General features: G+C 38.1%; 1 protein-coding gene across 1 annotated transcript; it reads left to right on the forward strand.

Annotated features, from left to right (window-relative positions):
- Positions 1-10,856: 10,856 nt before the first annotated feature.
- On the forward strand, positions 10,857-16,473 carry tna (Zinc finger MIZ domain-containing protein tonalli). The gene is made up of 9 exons (XM_018548381.1): positions 10,857-11,048; positions 11,557-11,892; positions 12,127-12,781; positions 13,058-13,401; positions 13,852-14,037; positions 14,135-14,277; positions 14,361-14,850; positions 15,915-16,154; positions 16,283-16,473. Exons 1-9 carry the CDS (start codon positions 10,959-10,961, stop codon positions 16,415-16,417), a joined length of 2,619 nt encoding a protein of 872 aa, XP_018403883.1. The 5' UTR covers positions 10,857-10,958; the 3' UTR covers positions 16,418-16,473.
- The last annotated feature ends 450 nt before the right edge of the window (positions 16,474-16,923 follow it).

The raw sequence follows: 16,923 nt of genomic DNA on the forward strand, positions 1-16,923 counted from the left end.
AAGTTACGATCGAAAGTAGCCACGGATATAGTTTCATAAAATAGCATCTTTCTAAATTGCACAACTTAAAAAGCGTCGGTGCTCGGTGAGTCCTTGGAGCAACCCACGAAAGTAGAATGTACTTTCGAAATCCTTCATTATTCTTTGTTATTCGAGTCTTTCATCAAGCGACACATTACGTCTTTGTCATTTAAAAAAAATTATTTCTGGAGCAAACAGATACTTTTTAGACAGTTTATTAATATATTTTGAATTTGATATATACTTCGATCCGCGCCACATCTTGAAGAATAAGTGTGTTTAGTTATCGATATTCGTTTATCGATAATTAATTGTCGCGGTGCACTTTCGAAACGAAATTTTACTTCTACTTTCGACCTCAATTAGATCTTTTAGATCTATTTTGATACTCTGAATACGAGTCACTCTCTAAAACTTTTAGAGTGAATCTCACTTTGTAGAGTGAAATCTCATTCTTAAAGACTGAAAATTGAGCTACACCTTTTCAAGATTGACTCAATGTTTACTTTAGAGTTGGATTTCACTCGAAAGAATTTAGAGAACAGATATATATCTCTTTTGATATTAAGTATTTAATCTACAATTTCTATTTAGAATCGCAAAATTGTATTAAGAAAAACGACTGTGTTTATAAACTTTCTTCTTCAGTTTGTTCCGCGTTTATGTTCGCACGCACGTTCGATCAATACAGGATAATAGAACGGCGTTGAAATCAAAGTTCCACCAATTTTCATTATGTCGTCCCGTAGCAGCACGTGCTGGTCTCGCACCAGATGCGCCGCTAACCCGATTACGAGTGCGCTCTCCTCGTGTAATGCTTCGAAGGTTTTGACCTACCTGGAACAGTCGAAAAGTTGTGTCGACAACCAATTGGAATCACACGTCGTCGAGAATATTCACGAAAAAAATATTTACAATAATAATAATAACAACGACAGAGTTTATTGAATATATAATACTCGCATATATACTCTTGGACGACTCTCCGTTGAAAGAGTATAACTTTGCCGAAGACTCTACAAATTTCACTGGATACGGATCTGAAAAATAATTTTTGCTGGACCATCAAAACAATTAGATAGGATGACAAAATTGATTGCCAGAATATCAAAATGTTTTGCAGCATTGCTTCATCATGCTTAAGATTTCTACAAAATTATTTGTAGATTAAATATAAATATTATCAACCAGAGTTCTCGATGTCAAAACAATAAAACAATTAGATAGGATGATAAAATTGATTGCTAGAATATCAAAATATTTTGCAGCATTGCTCGCGTCATGCTTAAGATTTCTGCAAAATTATTTTTAGATCTGTATCTAGCTAAATTTTGAGATTCTTCAGCAGAATCGCTCTTTTATTATTGGAGTAAAATTAAGTCCTCTTGTATCGCGCCGATGTGTCGTGACTCTAAAAGCGTAACATCGATTAAAATCACCATGCCCCATTCAATTCGTTTCCCCGATTTAGCTACTAGTTGTAATATTTTGGAAACGAACCATTGTGTTGTACGCGGTTTAGAAATAGAATAAAGGACGCGAGATGTAAGCGAATTGGTTGCGTTGGTCGATTTAGTTGCGATATATTAATGGTAACCTGCGGAATCAATCTCAATAGTTGTATATATAGAGTAGCCAACCAATTTTTTAAATTAGGTACACTTGATATAGCGACACGTATCTGCGCTATAACGTCGAGGATGATAAATGCTCTATCGAGGTCGTTTAAAGCCACGGCCTATTAAGTCCACCTCAATGCACCTACACACGCGTAACGATCTGTGTCCACATCGCATCGCGATTTTCACGCCTAGTTTGACGATGCACAGGATGATATTTCTCTTTTCCGATCGCTATTCAGAAGTATGGGATCATAGCCTCCCTTGTATCCATATGTTTCTACATTTCTGAATATTTCCGCAGATATTCTTCATACAAGATTCTTCCCTGCTTCATTATTATTTTTTTTATGTTTCATATTATTAATATATAGAATATTTTACATAAACATTCATTATTTATATTTAAATGAAATTTTGTTTTAGTTTAGATTGTATATTTTCTAATTAATGTTCCTAATTAGTTGCTGTAAATTTTGAAAAAAAAAAGTCATGCATAAATTATTTTAATCATTTTATGCGAAATGAATGTATGTTTAATAATGGAAGATACATTTAATAATGTATATTTTTAAACGTTTAAAGAGATTATAATTATTGGAAATATTTTGAACAGTCGAACTGCTATCAGTTTTCCCAATAAAGAAAATACAAAAGAATTCTTCCATTTGAGAGTTTTAATCCGCGCAACCTATATCGCGACGTCGACCGCGACTTCGTCGGCGGTGAGAGCCTAAATGGGGAAATACAGTACGGACAACGCATCCCGGGAGATGAGAGATATGTCGATGTTCAGGTAAACGTCGTCAGCCCACAAAGGAGATAGGCGTCCCGCAAAAATGCTTTTTGTCTCGGCGATCCGCCCGAAAATAACGATGCGATGCAGCAGCTGCCGAGATCAAAGTCCTCTCCCACTGTTGTCCACCTCTCTCTCTCTCTCTCTCTCTATACAGCGAGCGCCCCCGTCTCTCTAATAATCCCACCCACACTGCAGGCAGACAGAGAAAAAAAGGGAAAGAAGAAAAGAGAGAGAAAGAAAAACGAAGGGAATCCTCCCACGATTCTCGCCGTGAGTCGACCTCGGGCGCTCGCTCCTGTTTACGTGTCGCGGACTCGATGTCTCAACGGTCTCGTCTCGTCTCGTCTCGTCTCCGTCTTCATCTTCGTCTTTTTCTCTCGGATCCTCGTTTCTCATCCTCCTCCTCCTCCTCGTCGTTGTCCTGATTTTAAGCAAAGTGTTGCGATCGGCATCCGCCGTTCGTTTGTAGTACTCCCCCCTTCTCGTTCCGATCTCCCTCTCTGTCATACTCTTCCAGTACCGTCTTCCAGCGCGAATAAACCGTGCGAAGGGGCCCCGGGGGCCTCTGGAGCCTCCTCCGGGATCCTCCGTCACGTGAAAGTCGCTTTCGCGACAGTGCTTTCTTTGTGCTACCTCATAAAACGGCTTGCTGCATCAAACAGTTGTACTACTTGGAAATATGATTGCGCACAAAATGGAAGTATTAGGCGGAAATTATGTTTGTTTGATGAATGATTTTGATTATCCTATAATCGGTATATTGATCGAGCTAATATTCGATAATCTCTATACATCAATCACCATATTTGTTCACTTCCAATTAGTAAATATTAAATCTAATACACTCGCGTGCATCGTCCCGCTATTAATCATTCTTATACAGGTATATATTTTTAGTCTTACATACAATAGGAGACAGAGAATCTTCCGCGCAGTTTCAGATCATTAAATCTAATAATAAAATTTATTATTTATATACATCCTGTATATATACATCCTGTAGAGAAAATAAAATGTGTTAATTTTAACTTGAAGCTTAGTGGACTTTCTGAGACATGCAAAAATGTGAAAATCAACATTTTTAAGTGTGTCTCAGAAAGTTTATTATATATCTTTGAATTAAAATGAATATCTTATCTTTAACAGAGTGTACCATATACGTTTTATAAATAATAAGTTTTCTTATTTGTACTCGCATTCGTAGGGTAAAATACATAGATTCTTGAGATGATTGTATATAAAATTATCACATGAAGGGTGAGATCCATTTAAAGCCTGCTTCATTGATCAATCAGAAGAAAAAATTTTACGAATTGACCAATCAAAGAATGCTTCAAAGCATATGCAGCGCGTATGTTTGCCAATATTTTATTGCATATTTTGACACCTCAGGTTCTCAATGTTCCAAACACGACGCTGGTCGTACTCGCTCACCTTAAAGCCGAGTTCATACGCGAGCGTGGCCGAGGAGAACGCGGCTATTATGTGTCGGCGACGACCGTGAGAGAGAGAGAGGCCCGTTTTATTTATCTCGTACAAGGATTCCCTCGGCGCGATATTACTACTCGCCTTCGTCAAAGCGCGTCACTCCGATCGGGACGCCCCAGAATGGTAGACACGGTAGACCGATTTCGAGACATTTTCAGCGATATCTGGCCTGAAAAATCCCATCCGTTTCTCGAAATCGTGATCGCAATTATGCGTTAGCGGAATCGATTGCCAAAAATCCAGTTGCACGGCAACATCGCGATTTAGGGGAATCCGCGTTCTCGAAATCGATCATGTAAAAGCGGACACGCGGAAAAAAACATTTTAAACAGTTACGACCGTGAGTCAGGAAACGTCAAAATTTCAGTCCGCGCGCGATTTCGGAGTAACGTTCGTATACAACATGGAAAAACGCGTGGAGGACTTATCCTTCTGAAAAATTCATACCCCGAAATGCCCGTTTCAATCGCGACAGGTCTGTTTCGGTCTACGTGATTTCCTACTTTTATCATTCTCTCCGGTATTTTTTTATATCCAGCAGAATTTTTGAAGATATCTCTTATAAGCTCGAGAAAATTGTCGGGATCACGTCAATCACGTATGCCCGAAATGTCTCGCCTGCGCAATCCTACCAGCACTTGGATTAGATCCCCATGGCCTGCGCGCGCGCGCGCGCTCTTCCTCTGCTCGCCGTGCATCCTCTTATAAAACGCATACATGCTCCTCGTTCTTTCTCACACGCCACAGCAACGGCTGTACCCGGCGGAGCCTTTTGTTGCGCGGCGAGTGGGCTCTAGTTGACGAAATATTGACATCCGAGAATAGAAACCCGTTGCGGGATCTACAGAGGGGTTCCCCTCCACCCCATCTCTCTCTCTCTCTCTCTCTCTCTCTCTCAGCATCGAATGCTGGGGCGGTGGTGAACGGAGAGAACGGAGTGCAACGACGGGAAGGGAAAAGAGAAACGAAGGGAAAAGGCAGAGGCTGGGTCGGTCGCTCGTAGTCGCATTCAGCATGAATTTAAAGGGGGTGGGACGTGGATGACGTCAACCTCCGAATCGCTCCCTCTATATGCGCGCTATATCTGGATGCGTGTGTGTGTGTGTGTATTGCGCACGCGTGTGTGCGTGCGTATATGCATTACACGTACAAAAAACACGTGCGCTGCGCGCCTCGCGTTTGGTTGGCAGATTGGGGAGGATAAACGTTGAACACGCTCGGATGACAAACGGAATATTATACAGTAGATACGATTGGATGGAAATTATTTCGTAATCGAAAACGTTAAATGCAGATATGAGAGAATGATACTGGATAATTTAACACGCTCGTTGGAGCACATAGTGTATGAAATTTCTCGCTATACTAGTTTAAACACATAATTTATCCAATTATAAACATAAATTATAAGAATACAGTTGAATTCGTATCAATGAAGAATTATGAATGAAAATCGGACAGAACTAACTTTGTTTTTTCTCAAAATAAAAGACTATTTTTAATTTACTTTCTAGAGCTTTATAAATAGTTAATTTATCTGATTAATTGTATTGTAAAATTAGTTGACTATTAGCATTGACAAGCAGCCAAAGAGGACGTCAAAATTATTTCCGTTTAGTTTTGCAAACCCATTGAGCCTCGTTAGTTCAACATCGGCTGCTGTAATGATCGAAGCCTCGCTTTGTAGCTCCCAACATTTAAAGCGCACGTGTTAATCGATCGGATCGGTCTCCCCAACATTTCCCTGGGCTGTTGAACGTCCCCGAGTCTCGCCCCTCGTAGATCAGACGGGTACGTACGCGTATTATTTGTGCTCCCGTACCCGCCGTATTGAATACAACGGAAAGGCTATTAAATTTGTTTTTGTCCGAGCGTCGTAATCACGTCTCGAGGACAGCGCGTGTACAGAAGACCTTCTCCTACCAATTTGTGATGAAAAAGAGCGAGAGAAAGAAAACGAAGAAGAAACCTTTCTTCAGTTTGCAGACGAGCAATGCAAAAATTTACTTCGCAAATGTATCTAGATGTTTGCCTCGTTCGCGCTGATTTTGCCGATTTTCTCTTCAACTCTATGCGTCTCATTGCGCATGGATTATTTACTGTCCACGCTCGAATGCGGAGGTAAAATAAATCGCTAGTCTATGTTACCTGTAAAACGTGCCAATAGCGGACCTGTCGGGGCACTTGATTTGCGGCGCTAGTAAAAGTTGATGAAATAGATGCGATTAGATCTACCGACGAGATCGACAACACGAACCCATTAGGTGCGCGAAACACCCAAAAGATTCGATTAAGTACACTCGAGAGATACCGATTCCTTGTTAAGCACTTGATCCACTAAGAGTCGTCAAGTGCCGATAACGTTTTGTCCTGAACTACGAAAGCACACTAATCTGTTCGCGACCTCGAAGGAACGGAATGAATTTCACTCATTCAAGTATATATGTAAGAATTTTATCCAAATGATCCGTTACTGTGTCAAGAATTTAAACAACGCTTGAAGATTAATCTTATTGAGTTGATCAGTTGAGAGAATTATTATTCTATATAAGTCTTATAATTATTATTCTCTTACACTCTACGTTTATTCCAAATACAACTTGATATCAAAATCATAACTGAAATCTTTAGTTTAATTTTTGACTGAAACTTTTAAAATTTTGAATTGTCAGAGAAACTTGTCTTGATTCAATTAATTGAAAGAGCATATTAAATAAATTGTTCATATACAACAAATGTGTCGAATTACAGTTAAAAATTGTACTCCGGAAAGAGAGAGAGAGAGAGAAAGAGAGAAAGAATGACTAAGAGTAAGAAAACTGCTTTCGAGCGACTAACAGCGTTAGTATACGAAGTTCAAACAAAGTAAAAGTGCGTGTTTGTGAGATCTTGATTTAAAATCCGGCTTGTTTTCTAATCAAAGTGAATAATCTAATCACATTCAATATTGTTATGCAGATGGAAATAAGAAATTTAGACGATAACGAACGTAATAGTATAGTAAAAATTATATATTTATTAGATATTTCCAGTAACGCTAAATTTATATATAAAGCTTCTTTTTATGTTACGGCCAGCTGTAAAATATAAATTTACCACAAAAAACTAACAATTGACAAAACGGCATTAGGAAATTCGGAATACTTTCGTTATATTACGTTAGATTTTATAGTAGCACAATTTTTATTTTTATTAGATATTTGTAACGTCTTATTTATTACAAATATCTAATAAAAATAAAAATTGTGCTACTATAAAATCTAACGTAATATAACGAAAGTATTCCGAATTTCCTAATGCCGTTTTGTCAATTGTTAGTTTTTTGTGGTAAATTTATATTTTACAGCTGGCCGTAACATAAAAAGAAGCTTTCAAAAGAGTTATTGTACTAACACTTATGAATTTTTTGTTAATAAACATCTAAGAATTAGAGACTCAAGATTTCTTTCGAAATTCAATTTAATTCGTACTACCTGAAAGATAACTCGAGATTTTTTTCCTTTTTATTTACAAGCATTCGTTTATTTAAGAGCTATTCGTCGTATCTAATTTTTTTTCGATGTTAAACAGCGTTAAACACAACTGGAACAACAGTGATTTTTCTTAGTTCGTTCTTTTAAAGCCATTATTTCGATAGTTTTGGGATATTCTGTACGCACATGATGCGTATGTCTCGTGAAAATTTACGCAACGGAGAACATCCGGTAACATCAGATAAGGATCCGTGACGCGTTTTCTGCTTTTGCGCAAAGCCGATATTACGGTGGCCCCGTGTCTGCGAGCACGCGCAAAACTTGCCGTACGCACGTGGTAATCCGATATCGGCGAGGACATGCTACACGCGTGTTTCTTCACGTGCTCATCTCGACTGGCAACATTTTGCAATTAAATCACGCAAACTGTTGCACTTGTAGATTTCTGGTACGGCCGGTAATCCCTGTTAACTCGAAAGACGAGTGCAGGCTCGTGATAAAAAGATTCGTATTGGCCTTTATATTCACTGTCAACTCGAAAGGCGAGTAGAGCAGCTTGTAATAAAAAGATTCGCATTGGCCTTGATATTCACAAAGTTGTATTGCGTTTTAAGTTTCCGGCGCACTTTCGTTCTTTTCTAATTTGATAGCATGCCTCGTACGAGAGAAAGCCTCACAAAAACCTGTATCCGTTAGACATGCAACCTGCATGACTTATGTTATTGATCCAAACCCTTCAATTGGAGGGTTCCCTAGGCAGGTTTCTCTCCACGCGGAATGTCCTGGAGAGAGAGAGTGAAGAGCGAACTTTAGTATTTCTTTCTTTCTCTTAACCTTCTCTTTTAACGAATTGAATTTTTCTAAAAATTATTCGTATACATTATTTCACGATGTAAAAAAAAAAGATATCTTCGATGAATTCAGTATAGTGTACGGTAAATATCTGTCCTATTTTTGAAGATTATATTTTACTTTTATTAACATTTTTAACGAATTGAATTTTTCTAAAAATTATTCGTATACATTATTTCACGATGTAAAAAAAAAAGATATCTTCGATGAATTCAGTATAGTGTACGGTAAATATCTGTCCTATTTTTGAAGATTATATTTTACTTTTATTAACATTTATTTATTTAAAAAAAAAAAAATGCTCGCGGTATAAACATAAGCTCTCAGATTTACGCAAAAGTCTACGGATTTCGCGAATTGTCGTAACGCCTTGCTACTTGAAACGATATCGAATATCAAAGGTCTTACTCGTGTCCTTCAACTTGGGCACAAAAAGAAATTCCCGCAGGACGGGAGTGTCCTGCGGCGTGTAACGTTCGAGGAGGACCCATCGGAAATCGTGCATCGGCGGCGGAAGAGCGCCGCTTCCCGCCGAGTTCTCGCACGGCCGTCCGTGTTCTGCGGCAACGCGCGGGGGTAAGGCACGTATTATGAACGTACTCGACGCGGCGCGGCGCGGCGCGGTGCGGTGTGTGAATAGCGAGCACGTGCATTTCCCACAGAAAAGCAATGGGGGCTACGCGCCGCGGCGTCGCGGCCAGCTGGGAATACGAGACCGGGGTTCGGCACCGCTCGCCTCGCTCTTTCGGGATATACGCACCGGGGACAGCCACTTTCGAAGACACACGCGCGCCTATCGACAATCTTGTTCATTTCAAACGAATTATAGTTTGTATTGAGGCTGCGAGAAATTTGAAGATGTTTGTTTGATAGACTTATCACTAACGTGACCGATGGTCACTGGTCGCAGAAATCGATTTAAAACGAAGAAATAAAAATAAAATAAAGTTTTTTTTACCGCGTTATTTAATACGCAAATAAAGAAATTTTTTTATTATTTTAGGATTGATTGAATGGCTTATCTTTAAAAAGGATTTTTTAAAACGTTTACGAGTACTTTTTTTTTTTTTTGGGAAGTATGTAGAAATACTTATAGACTTTAATTATTATTTTTCTACTCTTCGATTATGCGTGCGTATGTATAATAGATACGTAAGGTTGTGTATTAAATTATGAAAAACCAATCGGGTATCTCGTTATTTATTTCACTCTCACGTGTCTCAAAAATATTATGAAATTAATTTCCAGCACACTTGAATGTTATTAAACACTTTTGTTTGAATTTAGAGGATGTAATCGCGGAGATTTTGCTTTCCTTAAAAATCTTCAATTTTTATCGTGCAAAACTATCACTAGCTTAAATTTATTTGCACGGGGCGATGCCGAGTAGGAAATATGACCTTCTTAAATTATTCAAGTATCGTGAATGATTCCAGCATGTGTTATTACTACGTCGCAGAGATTATGAAATAAAGATCCGTTGCAATACGCCAAACACAGACTGTATCGATTGGCATAAATCTATTCGTTCCTAGCGGGAATCGATTGCACGAGTATGATCTTGACTTGGCGAATGGTAACCACTTTTCTGTCGCAAATGCAAAAGTTCACACTGCCATTTAAACCGAATTAACTCTTGCTAGTATGATTGACGACGTATTATCGTCCGTTGCGCATTATATCGTTGTAAGCTCGATCGTTTCAAATGAGCTGAGATGCTATATTAACTATTAGCCTGCAAGTTATTACGTTACTTAATATTGGACAGACTAATTGACAGCTTTTTCATTTTGTACGCGATTAAATGTATTGATGTGTATTGATAAGTTGAACATACGCCGTTCTTATTCGTTATTATTCCAAATGTTTTATTGCCTCCTTCTCTTTGTAATATTAAGTAAGAGACTTGTAGATTCTCTTACGTAAGAGACATATGGGAAAGATATATCAATCTTTGACTCGTGCCAAAAATTTATTTTACCTCTCATAAAGGAATTAAGTATCCATTTCTCTGTGGAATTCTACGACTTATATGAATGTAACGCATATTTGATGCTATTATTATGTTTCAAATTCGATATTTATGTCATAATATTATGGCTGTGATTTTTGTTTATCAAGTTAAGTTCTCTTCCGGGAAAACTTGGCAAGTGTAAAAATCTAAAATTTATCTTCAACGTTAAGACGGTTAGCTTTGATATAATGTACATTCTTTCTCTCTTGTTACTTATAATTATTTATACGTTCAGTTTATATATAATCGAAATGACCGCATTTAATGCGCTATTAACCGTTCCAAAAAGGACTCAAATAGAGTCGAATCGCATACGCTTGCGTCACACTTCGCCACTTGTCCGATACGCCAACTCCGCAGTTTCTCTAACGCACAGTTATTTCTATAACGATCACGACGAGCATCACCGCGCGCCGCGATATTCTCCAAAAAGATAATTTTATCTCACGGAGGGTTAAGATGAGTCACGCTCTCTGTTTTCAGTGCGCCAATAAGCCGCGCGTTCGCATCTACCTCGTGAAGGCTGATCGTCGAGTAAGTTCTTTCTTCCTCCTGGGGAGATCGGCGGTGGTGCTGCAACTCTATCAGCAACGGCGGCGATAGGCGTCGGAGTGCAGCCGTTATCATCCGGCTATCATAGCACAGTGCCACCCCAAAACGGAAGGGGTGGTTCGCCACTTCGTGTCGCGGCGATGGTAGCAGCTGCCTCCGCTACGGCCACCGCCACTGCCAGCGTGGTGGCCATGCAGGACCGCCAGGATATCCCCTCGCAATTCAATCAGGTAAATGTTTGGCTAGCTCTCACGATGTTATCAATAGTGCGCGGCCAGAAGGATTTCTGATTCATATACGTTGCATAGACCACTATTGAAATACTACTATCCGGAGTAGTTAAATAAGAGGATGCGCGCGAATTGATAAAATGATTCCTGACGAGATAATTATAATTACGTTTTTATAATGCGAAAAATGAAATTTGCGAATTATAAATATTTCATTGTATCGATTAATTATAGCGTTTACGACTTTTTTCAATTTCTTTGTTTCATTTTGCGAGTGTTATGATATCATTTCTTAAAGAAATAAATTTTTGATCACAATCGTTGATTGAATTAAATTACTCTGAGCAATGAAGGATTATTCGAAAATGAAACTCTTATAATTCCGAAACGTACTTCAGTACTAATTCACGTTCCACACGATATATGGTGTCTTTTTTTTTTGCAATTATTTATTAAAGTTATTTATTTTTTTTAGAACCTAAAGATTCATGTCAATCGTTATTATCAGATGCAGAGCCAACATGGAATACCCCACCAAACGTACAATGCGGGGTACGGCCAAAGAGGACCAATGGCAGGAATGGGGCCAGTCGGGATGAACAACTTTAACGGCATGGGCACGATGAGCCCTATGCACACTATGAATTCCATGAATTCGATGAACAGTATGAATGGCATGAACTCGATGAATCCTATGACAATGGGAGCAATGAACGGTATGAACGGTATGAGCGGTATGAATGCTATGAGCGGAATGACACCCATGAACTCCATGAGTAACATGGGTAATGTAGCCATGAACAACATGATGGGACCCAACAATATGCAAATGAACAAGATGCAGGTATTTATCTAACGCCGAAACGTGGCGGTCTAAATGTACTTAACTGCGTCTCTTAGTTTTGCCGTGATTCGCCAAGAGATAAATTGTGATTGATATTTACTTGTTCTGTGTAAATATGTTATACCAATTTTCTTGAATTATGATTATTGTTAGCTTGTCACGTGTATCTCGGCTAACGCAAGACGCGTTCTTTCTGTTCTTTCTGATAGTAATATTGTATCTTTGTGCTTCTAGGCTCAGCCGCATCAAGGTTATCCACGGAGATTAGCGCCTTATCCGAACCCAGCCATGCATATGGCGCAAAAGCGACAGCAAGTTCCGTATGCTGCTCAGAATCCAGCGGCTATGCAGCAGGGTTTCAATGGCATGACAACGGCCCCGAACTATCCGAATACCTATCCTACCGCAGCGAGGCCAAATTTTCAACAACAATATCAATCTATGCAAAACATGAATCCCACGGCGGCCGGTTTCGTACCTAATACGATGATACGAGGAACAAATATGAGGCAAACAGCGCCGACTTACAATACCCCGTCTCAGACGGCCGCTGCAAACCAATACGGCTATGGTAGTAACGGCGTTCCTGCTGTCTGTATGGTTCCACCTACCACAGTTAATAATCAGTTCGTCGGTCATCAGCCGAACGCGGGATATGGTGGTGGTAACGCGTCGTATGGCACGTCTTCTGTGATGACCAGTCAGTACCAACAAGACGTGGTGTCGATGAGATCGACGAATGGAGGCAATGTAAATTATCAGCACAGTCCCATCCCAGGCAATCCGACACCTCCGTTGACACCCGCCACTAGCATGCCGCCTTACATCAGTCCGAATCCAGACATCAAGCCTAATTTCAACGAGATGAAATCGCCTGTTAATATTCAGAGTGAGTGAGATTTTGGCTTTAATCTTATTCTTTAACATAGCTGATCTCTTTAGAAATTATATCAACAGAAGAGATATTATATACTAATCAGATGCACAATATCCATTTTTCTAGTTCTAAGTTAGAATAACGTCTATTATAATATAAGATTGAAAAATTTAACGCGCACGACACATATAGATGTTCTTTTAAACATTTATTTACGAAACATAACGCTTTTGCATTATATACAAATTCTTTAAAACAGGTATATTAAGATTTTGCTGTTTGTTTTAGATGATGAATTGAGATTAACATTCCCCGTAAGAGACGGCATAATTCTTCCACCTTTCCGCCTAGAGCATAATTTGGCTGTTAGCAATCATGTATTTCAACTGAAGTCCACGGTGCATCAAACGCTAGTGTGGCGGTCAGATCTAGAGCTACAGCTTAAATGTTTCCATCACGAAGATAGACAAATGAACACGAATTGGCCAGCGAGTGTGCAAGTCTCCGTTAACGCAACTCCCCTCGTGATCGACCGCGGAGACAACAAAGCTTCCCATAAGCCTCTTTACTTGAAGGACGTCTGTCAAGCAGGAAGGAATACAATACAGATTACCGTATCTGCATGTTGTTGTGTAAGTTTGAGGATATCAATAATTAAACGATAGCGTTTACGTAATTTGAAGATAAGATGTTCTTTGCACACACAATGCGATTTGTGCATTTAAGAACGAATATTCCTTTCACGTATATAGATTTTACATATTTAATCGAATTTATCTACGTAAGCTATGCATGTATTTATTAATTATAAACTTAAAATCTCTTTCCTTCTTTCCTTGTTCACTTTTTTAAAGTTATAACTAAGCTGGTGGCATACGATGTTTGTTTTTTTGTTGGATTTCTAGCTAGATTAGATTCTTGCCACCGTATTGGCTGCGATGCTGGCACTGTCTGTACAGTAGCCAATATGATGGCAAGATTCTAATCCAGCTAAGACTCCAGCAGGAAAACAAGCATCTTGTGCCGCTGGCTTTGATATTCTTTCTAGAGGATACATATTATGATATTATAATAAATTACAGTCGCATCTATTCGTACTTCAATTGGTTCACCGACCTAGTGTACGAAGTGTACTTCATGGATTACTACGTAAGAGGCTGTTAACGGCAGAGCACTGTATAACGAAAATCAAAAGAAACTTCAGTAATACGATGTCGAATAATGGCATGCAATCAGAAAAAGACGTAGTGGAACAAACAGCACTAAAGGTAAAATTTACAAAAGTATTGTGATACTCTATTGTAAAATCCTGTAGCTTTGTAATATCGATAACATTTTAAATCAATTGCATTTCATTATGTGCAGGTACTCTTAAAATGTCCTATTACTCACAAACGCATTACACTGCCAGCCAGAGGACATGAGTGTAAGCATATACAGTGTTTCGATTTGGAATCGTATTTGCAAATGAATTGCGAACGAGGTAACTGGAGGTGTCCAGTGTGTTCGTAAGTATAACTAAATTATCAATCTTTATTTTGATGCATTTATTGGAATTTAAAAAATTAAACAAATTGCCGCAATTTTGCAGAAAATCTGCTCAGCTGGAAGGCCTAGAAGTTGATCAGTATATGTGGGGTATTTTAAATACATTAAATACCACAGAAGTTGATGAAGTGACGATAGACTCGCTCGCTAACTGGAAACCTGCGAAGAATTTAACTGGTATTAAATCCGAAGAAGAAAATGATTGTAAGAGGACAACCAAGGCGATGTCACCAGGCAGTATGAATATGCCAACTATGAACAATTGGGATATGAATCAAGCTATGAGTCCTTACATACCGCCTGATATGAATAGTATCGTGAGCGGTTCGATGATGAACAACACATCTTCCACGTATCCGAATAATAGCATAAACCATCGGAACACGTCCGGTGGAACCTACGAGATAAATTCTGGGACAAATACTATCGGCAATAATGATTATGTCAGTGGAACGGGTCCGCTTTCGCATTTAAACGAATCCGTTAATTCTTTGGATCCTCTCAATGCCATGGAGAAATCACTTAATGACCAGGTATATGATTTAGTGTCGATTATGCTTGAATAATAATTATTTAGAAATACATAAAAAAAAATGGCGAAAAATATTAATCATCCACTGGTAATGTTAAACACTTTTAAGACGCAGTCAACGTTTTTTATCGTAAATTATAAAAGAATGGAATTTGGTATATCTTTCTTGAACAATTTAATAATATTGAGATTATATGTAGTATATACACAAAGATGCCAATTGTTTATTTGCTTCGAGATTACAAAATGTGACCTTTAGTGACTCAAATTGAAGACCATGCTAATAGAATTTTGGACTTTTTTGTATTTTACATAATTCCTGATTTTAATTTTAATAAATATATAAAATTTTACTTTTAAGATAGATTTTTCAGTTTCATTTTTTATATTATTTTTTTAATCGATGTCGTTGCAAAAACTTGTGAAAGGCTTCTGCCTTAAAGAGCTATCTATATCTTTCCAATATTCGATTCATAACTATTGCACATTGGATGCGATAAGCAACGAGTAAATAACCAATGAAGGTTCTGTATGATGATACAAAGCGAAGCTCTTAATAGATATCGTTCGTTGCTTATCGTTCAGTGTACAATAACTTCATTGAAAAAAAAAAAAAATCAGAGTAGCTATTTTTACCATGTAAAAAAGGTACGTATGAGGAAGTATATATTTACTCCTTCCTCCTTCTCTCTCAACATATCCTCAGGAACTTCATACACACATTGAAAAATTTTATTTTGGCGCTCCTGATAATATGTATCTGATATAAAATATAAAAGAATATAAAAAGTTATAAATCTATATACAATTAATCACTTTTGTCAACTTTTACTCTAAAAAAATGAGATACTATCTTCTATTATGATAAAAATTTCTTAAAGATTTCAAAAGTAGACAAGATTTTTTTAGATTTTTATGTAGTCTTGAATAATAAAAATAATTTGCTGTAGACCTCAGCATTTCATTTAGCGGATCAAAATTAAAAATTTTATATTGCCGGTGGAGATTAAATATGACAAATATTACAGTCAACAAATGTTAAATCTGATATTGTATACATCATAGATGCCTCATACTCCTCATACGCCACACACTCCGCAATCTACTCCTCACACGCCGGCTGGTGGTGCCAGTGGGCCACCGAGCGTTCCGCCCGCGTCCCAAGAATCCACGGGAAACCACAACACCTCCGGTAATACGAGTACAACCATAAATAACGATACCGCTGCAGACATACCGTCGGACTTAAATTTCGATCCCGCTGCAGTTATAGATGGGGAAGGTACTGGCCAAGAAGCGTTAAATGTAAGTACCTCGCATTGTGTCAAATTACCGCGTCATATCTTTCGTAGCAAATAGAAATATTTTTTAAACCAAAATCGCGTTTTACAAGTTTATTCAATAATATATTATTTACTATTATTTATTTATAGCTTTTGCCAGACAATGTGGATGCAATGGAACTTTTGTCGTACCTCGATCCACCGGACCTAAACACTCCACCTAGTAGCGGCGCTAGTAGTGGTAATCCTTCCTCTAATGACGATATATTGGCACTCTTCGAATAAGAAAAATATGATACAAGGCGAGTGACTCTCTGTTTCGTAAAGATGTAATCAAACTGTGACCCTCCTACTTTGTAATATAGTGATAAACGAGAGAACATCTTGCTGCAAACGTTCTTTTGACTACAGTATTCTTTCGTGCAAATTTCTTAGGATTGTAGGTATGAACGAAATTGAATAAGTGCATTCAATGTTTGTCCCTGATAAGAGAATAAATTCGGAAGTTTATTGTATATGAGCGCTTGTGGCAAAAAAATTCAATTTTATTGGGGTCACTGTGGGTGCTCTCACCTAATCAATGGTACAAATAATCTTAATTATAATTATAGTATTCCTATTAAAATTAGAGTTAAAAAGCTAGGGTTTAAGAAATGATTTTTAACAATAATACGACAAACACCATATTATTTGTAAAGACGTTATTGCATGGACAACATTATCGATATTGTATATATTATTGAAAGATGTTTTTTGAGAATAGAGAGAATAGAGAGCGCGACGACACGCTA

The sequence above is a fragment of the Cyphomyrmex costatus genome, unplaced genomic scaffold, assembly GCF_001594065.2.
Source record: "Cyphomyrmex costatus isolate MS0001 unplaced genomic scaffold, Ccosl1.0 scaffold72, whole genome shotgun sequence".
NCBI lineage: Eukaryota > Metazoa > Arthropoda > Insecta > Hymenoptera > Formicidae > Cyphomyrmex > Cyphomyrmex costatus.

What these genes read in the sequence shown, in the direction of transcription:
- tna (XM_018548381.1), top strand. Translation starts at nt 10,959, where the DNA reads ATGGTAGCAGCTGCCTCCGCTACGGCCACCGCCACTGCCAGCGTGGTG. An exon ending in TCCCCTCGCAATTCAATCAG is followed by an intron (nt 11,049 to 11,556) that starts GTAAATGTTTGG and finishes CGTTATTATCAG; the next exon opens with ATGCAGAGCCAACATGGAAT. An exon ending in TGGAACAAACAGCACTAAAG is followed by an intron (nt 14,038 to 14,134) that starts GTAAAATTTACA and finishes CATTATGTGCAG; the next exon opens with GTACTCTTAAAATGTCCTAT.